The sequence below is a fragment of the Carya illinoinensis genome, chromosome 3, assembly GCF_018687715.1.
Source record: "Carya illinoinensis cultivar Pawnee chromosome 3, C.illinoinensisPawnee_v1, whole genome shotgun sequence".
Classification (NCBI taxonomy): domain Eukaryota; kingdom Viridiplantae; phylum Streptophyta; class Magnoliopsida; order Fagales; family Juglandaceae; genus Carya; species Carya illinoinensis.
In genome coordinates, this window is record NC_056754.1 from 20,714,679 (window position 1) to 20,730,568 (window position 15,890).

General features: G+C 34.7%; 1 protein-coding gene and 1 pseudogene across 3 annotated transcripts; both read right to left on the reverse strand.

The window, feature by feature from the left end:
• Nucleotides 1–7,749: 7,749 nt before the first annotated feature.
• On the reverse strand, nt 7,750–12,194 carry LOC122303735 (two-component response regulator 24-like). 3 transcript variants are annotated; one of them, XM_043115661.1, is made up of 4 exons: nt 11,989–12,194; nt 11,277–11,545; nt 8,538–8,848; nt 7,750–8,199 (listed from the first exon to the last, which is right to left on the reverse strand). In XM_043115661.1, exons 3-4 carry the CDS (start codon nt 8,823–8,825, stop codon nt 8,023–8,025), a joined length of 465 nt encoding a protein of 154 aa, XP_042971595.1. In that variant the 5' UTR covers nt 8,826–8,848; nt 11,277–11,545; nt 11,989–12,194; the 3' UTR covers nt 7,750–8,022. The 3 variants fall into 3 exon arrangements, with proteins under 3 accessions (XP_042971595.1, XP_042971594.1, XP_042971596.1); XM_043115660.1 differs by lacking the exons at nt 11,277–11,545; nt 11,989–12,194 and adding an exon at nt 9,482–9,529; XM_043115662.1 differs by lacking the exons at nt 11,277–11,545; nt 11,989–12,194 and adding an exon at nt 9,188–9,204.
• A 1,477-nt stretch (nt 12,195–13,671) lies between these two features.
• LOC122305938 lies at nt 13,672–13,827 on the reverse strand (annotated as a pseudogene).
• Nucleotides 13,828–15,890: the final 2,063 nt, after the last annotated feature.

Here is a 15,890-nt window from a genome sequence, read left to right on the forward strand (position 1 = left end):
AAAGTAATTTCATAAACTAATGTAACTTTATGTGGTTCCTTAAATTGTAAAGTTACTATAAGAAAGCACAACGGAAAATACTTTAAGCACAGCTTACTAAGTTGCTCCACAAGTTTATCTAGTCTAGCAAATCTCAAGTGTCTCCCTTTAATGGCGAAGTGTACTATGCAGTGTAAATTAGAGTAACACTCAATAAATCTACAGCCTCAATACTATTTCAAGATAGAACAAAATAAGAAAGAAACCAAATGAGGGGAGTTATATATAGCTTAAGGTCAGTCATCACTTTTCCATTTAAATGGCAGTAACACATGACCTAAAACCTATGCATTACATGTTAAAGCCATGTAACTTTGCTTGTAACGCATAAGAGGGGAGGAGTCTACCCACGTGGGTGCCCCTCCATCCAACATCTCTCGCTTGCATACAGTGGGTATGATCCCAAATCTACATCTCTCTAATTTTCTCAATCTTGTTCATACAAGTAAATAAGTCGTGCGACCACCAAGCGCATCTATAAAAGAAAGGTGAGAGTACTACACCAAATCTCTCCCTAAGAAGACCAGCATAATAACATCCCTAAACGTCTTGTCATGTCCTAGACTCATTCAATCGCATTAGATCAAGCATTTTCAAATCCTCTCGAGTTAAAAGAACTCACAACAATGCTTGATTCCCTCCAAATCTATTCAATGTGTTTATAACCTTAGTCGCTACCAATGTATAGCGTCATAGTTCGACGTCAGCAAACGCCATCGAAGATACAATATTGAATGGTCTTTCTTATGCCCTCATGTCATTCAACTTTAGTCGAACCATTTTCCCAGCAATGCCTCTTTAGATCGTATCATTAATGGCCATAGACAACATGCCAAAGTAGCAAAAATCATAACCTCCATCTTATGACATAGTCAAAAGTATATAAATGACACTTAAAAATCTGAGACTAACACAATGAGAAAGAAGGGAACCATATACTCATTTGGTCGAATAAGCACATGTAGTATAAAGACATACTACATTGGATTTATCTTCCTCAAAGAGCATATGTCTATATCAACATTGTACAAATCTTAGTCTAGCCACTCATTAATCATCTAATAGGAGTTCTTCCATTTGCTCGCCTCCAAGGCATCAAAGAGAATCTTGCATCTGGTTAATCACAGGCTAAATGGATGGTAGGGTAACCCATGCATAGTCCTCTTAATAGACCTCTTAGCTTCCACTAAGACGAAATATTTTTGTGTCAACCAACTTATCCCTTTGGACAAGTACCTAGGGACACAATGTGTCTCATCTCTACTCGCTACTCAAGCACAAGATGCGATCGCTCGTATGAGTGAATCGATTTAAGCTTGTTGACATATCTTGTGTGTGTATTAAAAAAAATACGATAAAGGGAAGAACTGAATCATATTACATTAATATCCCAAAGGAAAGTTTACATCTCAATGTCACTTGAAACATAAATTACATTTACAATCTACATAATCCTAAATTCCTAACATAAACCTTAAAAACATCTCTTGCTATAAGCTTTGTTAAAGGATCAGCAATTATGTGACTCGTAGAAAGGTGTTTCAAGACTACTTCTTTTTGCATTACCATGTCTCTGATGTAGTGAAATATGATATCTATGTGTTTGGATCTTCCATGATACTTTAAGCCCTTAGCATATGCGAGAGCTGTCACGCTATCGCAAAATATCGTCACTGATCTGAAGTATTTGTGCCAATGTCTAAATGCTTGAGGAACCTCCGTAACCAAACAGCTTCTTGAACTGCTGTAGAACAAGTTATGTATTCTACCTAGTTATAAAGATATTAGCAGAAAGATATACCCAGTAGTTGATTTGTGCTCATCTAGGTCACTGCCCCAATTAGCATCACTGTAACCTCTTAGCTCCAAATCTGAATCCTGATATCACAACACATAATCCACAGTTCCCTTGAAATATCTCAAAATCTTCTTGGCTAATTTCTAGTGAGCCAATTCGGGGTTAGATTAGAATCTACTTACCAAGCCAACTGCATAACATATGTTTGGTCGGGTACACATCATTGCATACATCAGGCTACCCACAGCACTAGCAAAAAGGATAGGGGACATCTTTTCCATTTCTTGAGTCTCAGGACACAGCTCTTTGGACAAACTCTTGCTTCTTATAATGGGGGTGTCAATGGGTTTACATTCACTCATTTGGAAATGCTTGAAAACTTTCTTTATGTAAGTTTTTTGGGACAAACACAAAATTTTCTTGGAGCGATCTCTATAGATCTTAACTCCCAGAATGTATTTTGCCTCACCCATATCATTTATCTCAAAATTGAAGGATAAACACTTTTTTGTGCCAACTATCAACCCTTTGTCATTTCCAGCTAGTAGTATGTCGTCAATATACAATGATAACATAATGAAACTCTTTTTAAACCTTTTGACATAGACACAATGGTCCTCCGTTATCATCGTAAACCCATTTGAGAGAATAGTTCCATGAAATCTGAGATACCATTGTCTAAATTATTGCTTTAAGCCATATATAGATCATTTGAGCTTGCACACCTTGCGCTCTTGACCTTTGACCACAAAGCCATTGGGTTGATCCATATAGATCTTCTCATCTGGTTCTCTATTAAGAAATACTATCTTAACGTCCATCTGGTAGAGTTCCAAATTCATGGATGCTACTACAGCAGGAATCAAGTGAATGGAGGCCAACCTCACCACTGGTGAAAATGTTTCTCATAGTCTATACCCTTCTGTTGGGTATATTCTTTCGCCACTAAGCGAGTTTTGTACGTTTCTATTGATCTATCTGACTTGTGCTTAACCTTTAGGACCCATTTTTTCCCAATAGCCTTGTGCCTTGATGATAGATCTACCAAATCCCAGATTTGGTTAGTCCTCATAGACTTTATCTCATCATTTAATGCTTTCATCCACTCATCTTTAGTAGAAGATGAGAGAGCCTAATTAATTATCCTAGCCTCATCATCATCTTGCAGAGCTATCATAAAAGCTTCTCATTCAATCTCAAAACGACGATAGGGAACACTTTCACATGTACTTTTACGCAGTTGAGATGGTTGTGGTTGATGTACAAGTGTTGTGCTCCCATTTGGAGACCAATCATTCTCACAATTTGTAGGAGATTGAGGAATTTCTTCCTCATTCTCAACTAAATTCCTTGGAGCACTTTCCTCTTGAGCCAATCTCATGGAGCTCTAAATTCCTATCAACCTCACATTTACTTAGAAACTCATCTTAAATGAAATCCACATCCCGTGACTCAATCTCAGTCACACTTTCATCAAATTGTTCACCTATTAACACACACCCTTTAGGATGTTTTGAGTATCTTATAAAGATACACTTAATTTCTCTAGGGCCTAACTTCCCACATTTATGAGAAACATCATGAACAAAACCTGTTGAACCCCATGACCGCAAGTTACTCAAATTGGGTTTCTCGTCGGTCTATAATTCATATGGTGTGGAAGATATTGATTTGGAGGGCACTCCATTAAGAATGTAGGCAGCAGTCAAAAGTAAATTCTAAAAAAAAAAATTGGTAGGTTTGTTTGCGCCATCATTGATCTAACCATCTCAAGCAGCGTTCGATTTCTTCTTTATGCCACACCATTTTGCTGTAGCGCTTGGCATCGTCAACTGTCTTTTAATTATTTTTTCATCACAGAGCCTTTTAAATTATTCAAAGAGATATTCTCATTCTCGGTCAGTTCTTAGAGCTCTTAAGCTCTTGTCTTACTAATTCTCAAACATTCTGAGATATCACTTAAAGCACTCAAATGCTTCAAACTTATGGGAGATTAAATAAACATAACCATAACGTAAAAAGTCATCTAAAATGTGATGAAATAGACCCCTCCATGTCTTGCCCTCACACTCATTGGACCACAGATGTCTAAATTGACTAATTACAATAAAAAAGATGCCCTAGTGGCTTTTCAAAACGGTTTTCTCTTGACTTTTTCCATTAGACAATATTCAGATGTGGGCAAGATAACCTTAGCGAGATTGCCTATCAGATCTTCTCTAACTAATCGGGTCATTCTATCTTGCCCTATATGACCAAGCCTAGCATGTCATTTATATGAATTTAAATTATCAGATGCAGAAAGAAAAGTAACAGATTCATTCATATTTGAATAATCTAAATCCAATATCATAAAATCTATGTGGTACTTGCAGCGCCACAATGGTGCACACTACACCACCTCCAGCAGCTGTCATAGATGGGCTAAGTCCATCTAATACAACTCTTTTGCTGCTTATGGCGGCTCAACCCAGATGATTTTTTTTAAAAAAAAAAACTTAAGACGTAGAACTAGTGCGATGGAGTTTTCAAAAAAAAACAAAACTTTGCAGCACCACTTGTGTGCGAACAATGTTCATGAAAAAAGAAAGGGCAAAAAAATGGCACCCATACAATTTATATGCATATGCTAATAAAAACTTGTAAACTGGTAACAACTAAAACCTGGCTCTAATACCAATGTAAGAAACCACAACGGAAAATACCTAAAACACAACTTACTAATTTGCTCCACAAGTTTATCCAATCTAGCAAATCTCAAGCATCTGTTCTTAGTGGCGAAGTGTAATACGTAGTGTAAATTAGAGTAATACTCAACAAATTCACAGCCTAAATACTGTTTCCAGAGAGAGAAAAAAAGAGAGATTTTTGTGTTTTAGATGATTACCAAGAACCAAATGAGGGGGGGCTATATAAAGTCCACCCACACGGCTAGCCTTCAAGGCCGGCCATCACTCTGTGCCATTTAAATGGCAGTAATGCGTTACAAGTGTTACTTTGCTTGTAACGCACAAGAGGGGAGGGGCCTGCCCATGTGGGTCCCCTACATCCAACAGTTACTTTTATTTTAAAGTAGATTTAATGACTCACATTAAATTACGTTAGTTTGTGTGATTCTTTTTATGTAAACTCTTTGCGGTTATAACAGTCCTCAATAAGATAGCACTACTTGTGCGTGAACAATGTTCATAACAAAAAAAAAAAGGACAAAAAATGGCACCCATACAGTTTACATGCATATGCTAATAAAAATTTGTAAACTAAGAACAACTAAAACTTAGCTCTAATACCAATGTAAGAAACCACAATGGAAAATACCTAAAGCACAGCTTATTAAGTTGCTCTACAAGTTTATCCAGTCTGACAAATCTCAAACGTCTTTTCTTAGTGTCAAAGTATACTACATAGTGTAAACTAGAGTAATATTCAACAAATTCACAGCCTAAATACTATTTCCAGATAGAAAAAAAAAAAGAGAGAGTTTTGTGTTTCAAATGATTACCAAGAACTAAATTGGGGGACTATATATAGCCCACCCACACGGCTGGCCTTTAAGGCCAGCTCTGCTATTTAAATGGCAGTAGTGTGTTACAAGTGTTACTTTGCTTGTAATGCACAAGAGGGGAGGGGTCTACATTCGACATTTACTTTTATTTTAAAGTAGATTTAATGAATCATATTAAATTACGTCAGTTTGTGTGATTCCTTTTATGTATTCTCTTTATGGTTATAACATTCCTCAATAAGAGAGCACCACTTGTGCGTGAACAATGTTCATGAAAAAAAAAAGGACAAAAAAATGGCACCCATACAATTTACATGCATATGCTAATAAAAATTTGTAAATTGGGAACAATTAAAACCTGACTCTAATACCAATGTAAGAAACCACAATGGAAAATACTTGAAGCACAACTTACTAAGTTACTTCACAAGTTTATCCAGTCTAGCAAATCTCAAGCATCTCTTCTTAGTGGTGAAGTGTACTACGTAGTGTAAATTAGAGTAATACTCAACAAATTCACAGCCTAAATATTGTTTCCAGAGAGAACAAAAAGAGAGAGTTTTGTGTTTCAGATGATTACCAAGAACCAAATGAGGGGGGGCTATATATAGCCCACCCACACGGCTGGCCTTTAAGGCTACCATCACTTTGCCATTTAAATGGCGTTACAAGTATTACTTTGCTTGTAATGCACAAGAACGAAAGGGTCAATCCATGTGGGTCCCCTCCATCCAATAGTTACTTTTATTTTAAAGTAGATTTAATGAATCACATTAAATTATACTAGTTTGTGTGATTCCTTTTATGTAATCTTTTTGTAGTTATAACAGCCCTTAATAAGAGAAATATTGCTAAAAAAAACTTTGAGGTACCTAGATCAAAATAAATCATAGCATAGGTGTATTTATTCAAAATCCACCAAATATAATTAGAGTTGATTCTTTTAATAAATGGGCTCGAATAGAATTTTGGATTTATTATTTTTATAGTATTGTTTTTTATCTTTATAATTAAAATGTTTTGAATTTTAATATGATCGGAGAAAATCGTGTTACTAACATGATTTGAATATTTATGAACATAATTCTTCATGTTAAAGTTCATCTATAAATAAATATAAGAAATTCATACTTCATGCAATTTTATTTTCCAGCATAATTAAATTAAAATAAATAACAAATGCATGTCTTCAGCTATACAATCCAAGTCTTCGTACAATCTCCTTACCAAATTGTCAACCTTTCAAAATAAATTAGCAACACAACACATTTTAGGTTGAAATGCAAATGCGGCCATGAATGGTCGAAATTTGCCAAAATACCTAGGCAATCTGAAACATCCTGAAATTAGAGTGAAATGGAACTAGTGGTAGCGAAAAATTTTATATACCATACTCACATCTCACTTTCATCGCATTATAATACGAGGTATTATTGTCCATTAATCTTTATATTTATACTTTAAAAAAAATAAAGGATTATATAATAATAATAAAAGTCTCACATTCTATGTAATGAAAAGAGAGTGTGGTATATAGTATTAAGTGGTAAAATGCACCTATCATTGTACAATTACGGAAAATTCTAGTCATTCCAATGATTTTTAAACATGGGTAGGAGTGCACACTCATAAGGTTGATAAACCACATATATCAAGAAAAATAAATAAATAAATAAACAAAATTAAAAAAAAAAAAAGGTGGTAATTTGGAGATGTAAAGCATAATTTTCTAGAAATTGAAATCGATTTTTTATGTGAATATGAGCCTCGACCCTCCCTTACAATTGTTGTTATTAATTTGGCCTGCAAAATAACACCCTTGCACAAGACACTCCAAAGCCTTTTGTTTAACGATCCTACTATAGCCACGGACTAAAGCCATAGATGTGGCCACCGAATATGTTATTTATTTATTTTTTCTTTTGCTTTTGTTCATATGTTTATTTTATATCTTTAAACATTTTTTAAAAAAAATTCACAATATCATTTAAAAATAATTCCTTAATTACTAAGTAAAATAATAAAAAGAAAAAAAAATAAAGAATCGGTGGCCACTATCGGTAGCTTTTGTATGTGGGACTAGCATTATCCTTTGTTTAAAGGAATGGGGAGATCCTCGTCATCAATATTATTGCTTATATGCTAATATTTCTGAAAGGATTGATGAAGATTTGCATAAGGATACCCTGTATGTATATTTAGAGATCCGTTTATCATAATATGGATGATTTCTAGCCATAATACTTTGGGATCAAGAGATTCAGAACACACATGGCACAAATTCATTGAGATTGAGAAAATTACTGATTATATTGTTTTCATCTACTAAAAGACAGTTATCTTTCTTAGGTAGTAGCAATAAGAGTGAACAGAAAAGTAAAGAACAGAAAAGAAATTATTATGCAGGTTTTTGCATTAAACTTAAAGAGGACCCAATTCCGTTTATATGCTTTCAACAAACAAAGACAAGGACAAAGACACAGACACACAAACAGAAACAGAAACAGACTAGCATTTTTAATGCTGTTATTACTAATTCTGCAGATGTACTTCAATTGCCTATGGCAACAGAATACATCCCAGAACAACATAGAAAACGATTACAACAAGGAAACTGAAGGTACGACACTGGGACCTGCATGAGAATTGAGTCCTCTACTTTGGTATATATTTATTTGCTTCATATCTGGTTGTCGACCTCCCTTATGATTGGGACGAACCAATCTGGATCAAGTGGCTTTTCATAGAACTCGTCAATTCCAGCTGCAAAAAAATCTTGCTCATCTTTTTCAGTAATTATTGCAGTAAGACCTATAATCTTGCTGCGGACACCCATGGCACGAATCTGCCTCACGGCCTTGACATATAATATGGAAGAGTAAGTTAGGCTAAAGTCCAATAAATAGAAAGTTTAAATGTGCATGAAGTAACATGAAAAGTGTAAGGAATTACTTCTAACAAGTTAATAATGAAAGAAAAATTATATTTGCCGACTAATCTACACCCTTTATATCGCTGACATGACAGGATTTAATTTGCAAGATAATTTCGTTCTAAACGTCTTGCAAATCAAATCTTGTCATGTTAGCAATGTGGAAGTTGGATCCTCCACACTGGAATACTTGTAATAAAAAATCAGCAGATGCAGTTTGGTCTTTGTATTACTGTGATGAAATTGAAGAAGGTTATTTATACCTCTGGCCCACTCATAGTAGGCAGATATATGTCAATGAAAATAAGATTGAAGGTTGATCCAGAAGCAACGAGCTCTACTGCAGCCTCCCCTGTCTCCACAGCTACCGTTTCCACACCATAGGCACGTAGGTTTTCCCTCTCCAGTACTCGGCATAATTCTACATTGTCCACCACAAGTGCTGTCAGATTGTTCTTCCAGGTTGCCTTGACAAACCTGTTGCTGCGCTTATTATTTCCCTCAGATAAACCTCCATTCCCCAGATAAACTGACTCAATTGTTGGTGCCATTCCTTAGATGCAATGAACAACTTCTGCACAATGAGGTGGGGAAAATGGGTGAGCTCTAAATTAGACAAAGGGGACTCCAAGCAATTACTTATATAATTAAGTAAATTCAAAAGATATATTATCCAAGAAACTTAAGAAAGTACTTGCAAAATTGAAAATATCACAATCTGCTCCTACACCTTTATTTCTTCCTCAACAAACTGAAAATATTCATTTTACAGAAAAGTGCTTGCAAAACATTCATAGGCAAATACAATTATAGTTATAAAACTTGCAGCTAATTAGTAGATTATGCCGAAGCCTTTTGGGGCATGTCTTTCTTCTATTGATTTTATGGGAATATGCCAACCCCCAAAACTCACCCCTGTGTATTGGATTTCAAATCTACCAATATTCTTTCCATCTGCAAGTCGTGCCTAGCCCATATCCTAACACTTAACTTCATAGAAACTATTCAAGTTGTCCTAACTGGAGAGAAAAAATATCGTCAAGAACTTCTTGAAATAAAGGTATGAAAACAACTTTATGCCTGCATTTCAATGCTGTGAGGATACAACACTAAGCATTCGTAACTAAAAAGAGAGAACAAAATAAGTAACCAAGAGCTACACTATTAAGGCTTTAGAAGGGAAATGCTAGGTACTACGAGGACTTACCACCAAACTTCTTAAAACTCGATGCTGATGACAATGCAAGTGCCTGTTAATCAGCTTATATAGATAAATCAGGGCTAACTTTTTCTGTGGCCTACCTTATCTGGGGGGCAAAATATGTGCAGACATTGAAAGCAAAGAGCAGAAACCCGAGATACGCGGTAAAGTAGCCATAAAAAAGGATTTGATGTAATCCAATAGCCAGATTTCTTCTCTTACAAGGTAGCATTTGAGATTTTATCGCATCTGTCCATTTTAATTACATGACAACAAAAATAATTATGATCGGCACGTGACGAGCATGCTAATTTTTTGCAGTTACCATTTTTTATGTGTACCCCACACAGCACCTCCTTTGAAAATTTCAGTTTGTAAATATTTTCTATTCCGGATCAATTTGTTGATCAACTAGCAACAATAATCATCATAATACACATAATCAAAAGTAGGTATGTAATACTACTTATTTTAACCTAATTAGTAGTTAAGAAATTGAAAATGAAACTCATGTCTCTTGGATCTCATTCCATATATTTGAGGGATCAACTGAAAGGTAAGATGTATATCCTATTTTAGAATGACATAATGTATTCACATCTCCAGTACATAAAGGTCTAGTGTTTACATATTCACATAGCTAGCAACTTGATTGATGAAAGATTAAGAATTTCCAAGCTACCTTACATTCATTGGTGATACAAAGCACGCATCTGGTTTATTGCTTAAGGTCAAAACAAATTTCAATGAAATTCCCTTCCCACCAAATTATCTTCAAACTATCATGTAAGTTTCATGCCATAAATCTAACCTATTTGAGAACATTTCAGAAAACTAGCAAAACTTTACAGTTTAGGTTTTCGGGTGCTTACATATTTAATACAGTCTCTAGTCCTAAGCTATTCTCCAATTTCACAATGAACACAAGTCAGTATATCATGACTTTGAAAACTGATTAAAAGGAATATCTAGCTAGACTGCTTAATATGGTAAGCTTAAGGCAACTGTATAAAATTATCCTGCCTCATTTTTAGAACTTTTAGTTATGAGAAGATATAGCAAGAAATGTTGATCATAAAAAGGAGACAAAGTGATGAGACTCTTATTATACAGGAACTGAAAAGCAAATCTAATTTTTACAAATTAAATTTTGAAATAAGAAATTAAAGAAAAAGAATGAAGAAGATGGCATTCAAGTGGAAACAGAGATGTGTATCACAAAATCTAGTTAGCAAACAAGCAAAAGAAAATGCAATATGAGATTCAAATTTGGGTTAATTAAGGTTGCTTTCATTAAAAACACCCTCCAACCAGTTTTCACCCCCACGATACCCTCCGAAAAAAGAGGATAACGAAAATGCAACTTATAGAAAAAGATAAAGTATGCCATTTAGTAAAATTACATACCAAAATTATAATTAGATTAGTAACATTCTTTTTCCTTTGTAAACCAATCGGAGGAGTAACAAGTTAATTTTTTTTCTCCCAAAAACTTCACAAGAAAAAAAAAATTACTTTCAACTAACAGTTTCTCAAATTATTATCTAAAAGACTGAAATTATGAAACTGCCAGTTTCATTGTCAAATATCCCCATCTACGTAGTATCAAAATTAATGCACACAACTCAATATGTTGTGCTGACATCACTTAAATTTTTTCAATACCATCTCTTGTTGCGGGGAAAGCTTTGGCCGTTACATTGAAATCCAAAAACTAAAGCTTTGCAAGAAAACTTGTGTAAATAATTATCAACAAAAAGCATAAAAGGAAACTACAATTACTTTGGGAAAGTAGGCATACCTTATCTGTCCAAGTTGAAGAGTCCCAATAGGGGTCTTGGCAGTTGAGAGATAGGGGAATAAGAAGCTTTGAGGCCATTTGCTCCAAGATTCGCCACTGCATCAGCTAAGCCATTTCCCTCCCTATAAACATGATGATGAATGGGAAAAAGAGATATGAAAGCAAAGTTGTAAAATATCATCCCACAAAGTATAATATCTCCAAGGTGGCGGAGATTTGTTGGTAATCCGGTTTACGACCATCATTGAATCCAATTCCACATATAGGCCCTGAATATTGAGTTGAACTTGTGATTAAAATGCATAGAATTTACTGCCCTATAAAGATTCCTAAAAAATAAACTTAAAACTGTAGAAATCAATGGCGTGAATTTAGTTTCACTTCACATGATATGAAATTTGTTGTTCCTTCATTATTGAGATAACTGCAGTCTACACATTATCAAATCAAATTGCCGCTTCATGGATAATTTGAACTTAAATTTGCTCAACCGGTATCCTAATTTGAAAGTATCTTTAAAATAAACACTTTCCAAGCTCCAAAGCCACTCTTTTTTAACATGCTAGCAGCCCGTGTCGCATAATTGATCCACAAACCATTTTCAGGATAATTCTCTTCAACTAAAAACACAATTAAGCCCCCCTTTCAATATTGGCTCTGCAAACTAAGTCGATATCTATACACCCCAAAACTTGTCCAGACAGAGGATTACCGATATAGATAGAGGATATACGTTTGCAAGTTTTTTGGAGACTTGCTCTGTATAAGGGCAGCAAACAGGCAGAGATAAGAGGGTGTTAATGACGTGATCCGCACTCCTGCTCACGACATTCACGGACTTGTACCAGAGAAACCAAGTGAAGGCTCGAGGTATTATGGGGTACCTCCGATGCCCAGGTCAGGAGAATGTACGTACTACGTATGCCGCTTATCTCAAGAAGGAGGATGATTTTGAAGTTGCCTCGGAAGCGTGCATCCCTTCCATGTATATAGAGCGAGTATACAAATTTACAGGTGTGTAACCGGTCAATTTTGATTTGGTTTTAGATATTTTTTAGATTTTTTTTTTTGAAGAAACTTTCGATTTTTTCGGTTGATGTACTAATATCATCATTTTATATTATATTAATATTATGTTATAAAATTTAAATTTAAATGTTATATCAAAATCCAAATGTTAATTTAAAAATTATAAGATTAATTTATGTTATATCATAATCAAATATTATATTAAAAATTATGTGATTAAATTTATGTTGTATCAAATGTTATATTAGTTTTATGTTAAAATATTAATAGACATGAATAATAAAATTTTAAATTTCCATATTATATTAATTAGTAATTAGCATATAATTTATATAAAATCATATAAAAATATTTTATATATAATATAAAAATTGAAAAATAATATATATGTACCAGTTTGTTCAGTTTGAACCGGCATTCTAAAAATAAAAACAGGACCAAAATTGAACCGGTATTGCTAAATAGGGACCAAGGTCCGGTTCACCGATTTCTTGATTTTTTTTTTTTTTTTTTAACAGTCTTAGTGAGTATTAAAGTGATAGGGCTTATCTATTATCAACGGATTGTCATTCCAATCCTTACAAGCTTGCAGAGTGTTAGGCGAGGTTATTATCTTTAGTGAGTAATTAGGACCTTCGTCTTGTTGAATCGTTGATAATGGTTTATAAACTTTATTGTCTGGTTATTGCAACGGTCAGTTCAAGGTTCTGTCATCCCGCGTTTGCTAGTTACAACCAGGGCTTCTCGCTATATGGGCCGGTGATTCTAGGCCCTTGGGTCATTAAAGCATGGGGGTTTGGCCCATATTTGTTAGGGTGATATTTGTCCCTCCATAGGGATCGGGGTTAGAATGCAGTTCCACAAAGTAAAAGGTTAGCTCTCAGATGTAAGAAAGCAACGAATGACAAGAAAAGTACACTTCTTATTGATATTTTGAAGGTGTTTATATACACAGATTCTTAAGTAATTACAACAATTGAGTATGCTATATATTCTGCACAGTTAATCAATCAAACTATAAAAGGAAACAAAGAATTAAATACAATCATGCCATGTAATGGTATAATCCTTGACAGCAAGCTGTGAGGATCTTGAAGATTAAATATGGCATGAATAAGGCCAATCTGAAGATATGCTCTAACTTGAATCAAGATCTTGAGAATTTATAACATTAACAGCCCCCTCAAGGTAATGGGGTGAGGTTTGAACCATTAGCTTGCTACCTAGGAAGATAAATCTGGCAGTAGTTAAATCTTTGGTGAAAACATCCAAACTTGAGCTGAAGTGGGAATGTGTTTAATCTGAATATCTCAATTGATTACTTTTCCTCGAGTGAAATGGACTATGTGTTTGGTGCTGCGATGAGACTCAAGCAGTGCTTCAAAGTTCAATAACTCAGATAGAACTGCTGCAAAGGTCATGGGGTCTCTCAGGTGGTAAAGGAAAAACTCGTTACAAAGGGAGTATAAGCTGGATGGAGACCACTAACAATATAGGAGATGAGATCATCATCTTCAAGGGATTTACCCACTACAGCAAGTTGGTCAAAATATTGCTTAGCCAACTGAAGATATGCAGTACATGATTTTGACTCTTGGCGGAGAGTTTGGAGTTCCCTTTTGATCTAGGCTATGCAAGACCTTTAATGTGAGGCAAATCTAGTAGCAAGTGAGGTCCACACTTGTTTGAAAATGTTGAGACCATAGACAGTAAAAACTTAGAAAGGAAACCTTTAGTGAGGGTGGCATTGATCCAACTTAGTATAAATTGATCCTTTTGGGTCCATAGGACAAAGGTTGGATTGAGTTGGAGGGTGGGATTATCTACGGAAGTAGGGAGATATTGTGGCGGGCAGGATTTTATGCCTTCTACGATGCCAAGGAGGTTGTAGGTGCACAAGACAAGCAAAAATTGGAAAAACCAAAGGAGGTAGTTTGAGGTATCAAGTTTAATGGAGATCAACTATATGATGTTGGGGATAATAAATGAAGAGATTAGGGAAGAAATTTCAGACATTTGGATCGAAAATGGTGTAGACCGTGTGGCTCTAGATACCATGTAATTAGAAAGCAAAGAATGATAAGAAAAGCACACCTCTAGATACATAGATTCTTAAGTAATTACAACAATTGAGTATGTCATATATTCTGTACAAGTAATCAATCAGACTATAAAAGGAAATAAAGAATTAAATACAATCTTGCTATATAATGGTGGAATCCTTGACAACAAGTTGTGAGGATCTTGAAGATTGAATATGGCATGAATTGGGTCAGTATGGAGATATGCTTTGATTTGAATTATGATCTTGAAAATTTATAACATTAACATCAAAGAGGTATTGTGCTTGGGATCCTCCTTCTATTATAAGTAGGTGCCTTTGGTTGAGAAGATGCAAATCAAGAATGGAGGGTTTAAAAGAGGACAAAGGGAACAATTTGCTTCAAGGTAAGGATGTTTTCGGCAAGAAGTGCTATAATTATAATAAGATTTTACAAGAATAAATCCATAAAGTGACATAATTTCATATGATACACTAAATCTACTTTACAATAAAAGTAAATTTGCAGTATAACGTACAACATCAAGTCATGTCAGTTTGTAAATTTACTTTTGTTAAATTTCTTTATGGTTAAAGCATTTATATTATTTATAAGATGGATAAAATCAATTTTGTTAACTCATGTGGACTTGTATGTTAACGTGTGGACGCCGAGTATTAAAATAAGTGTTGTGTTGAATGCCCTGGGTGGTGGGACTTGGGAATGTTAATGTGTAGTTTTTAACCTTTTTTGTCTAGCTTTCTCACACTATTATGAAATAGGAGCGCTACATCCACAAAAGAATTACACAAAAGTATCTCATAAATTGGCATGACTTCATCTGATCTATTAGATATACTTTATAATAAAATTAACATTACAATCTAACGAATTACAATAAACCACATCAGTTTGTGGGGTTGTTTTTATGTAATTTTTTTTATAGTTAAAAGTATTTCCCTTATGGAAAGGGAGCTGACTCAAGGACACAGGCTACAGCCCTTTTGGATGGAATGAAGTTGTGCACACAACAACATTTTGGTAGACATTTGAGGTTGAATCCCATTCAAAGGAAGTAAGATTTATGGGACCAAGTTATTTTGCCTAGTCATACATTCTTTCATTTAGAACGCTTTATTGGGTATAAGTTCCAATGGGCTGAATTACTGTGTCCTCTTGGAAGTAGATGGAGTTAAAACTTAAAATTCCCCGTATGGATTGCAAATAATTTCGACATTGTATAGGAACGCGAGCTTGCTAGACTATTTTCACACCCTGGTTTGGGGATTTAGTGATTTTTTTGTATTCCCCAATGTAACTTACCACGGTTTTCCTTAATAATCGAGTATTTATTTATTAATAAAATTACAGAGTAGCGTCCTCAACTTCCAAAAAAAAAAAAAAAATCTATTTATCATCAATTGCTGCCTGGCAATGGCATGTCCTTCTACATTGTTTCATGTCATCAAAGTACACTTCCACCGCCGACCTCTCACACTCGACTATTTATTGCCATGGCGTAAAATAATGTTTGCCTCTCATC

Bases quoted from the DNA above. Each gene is read 5' to 3' on its own strand.
- LOC122303735 (XM_043115661.1), bottom strand. From the start codon at position 8,825: ATGGCACCAACAATTGAGTCAGTTTATCTGGGGAATGGAGGTTTATCT. The intron at 8,200-8,537 runs GTATAAATAACC...TTATATGTCAAG, and splicing joins CTACTATGAGTGGGCCAGAG to GCCGTGAGGCAGATTCGTGC.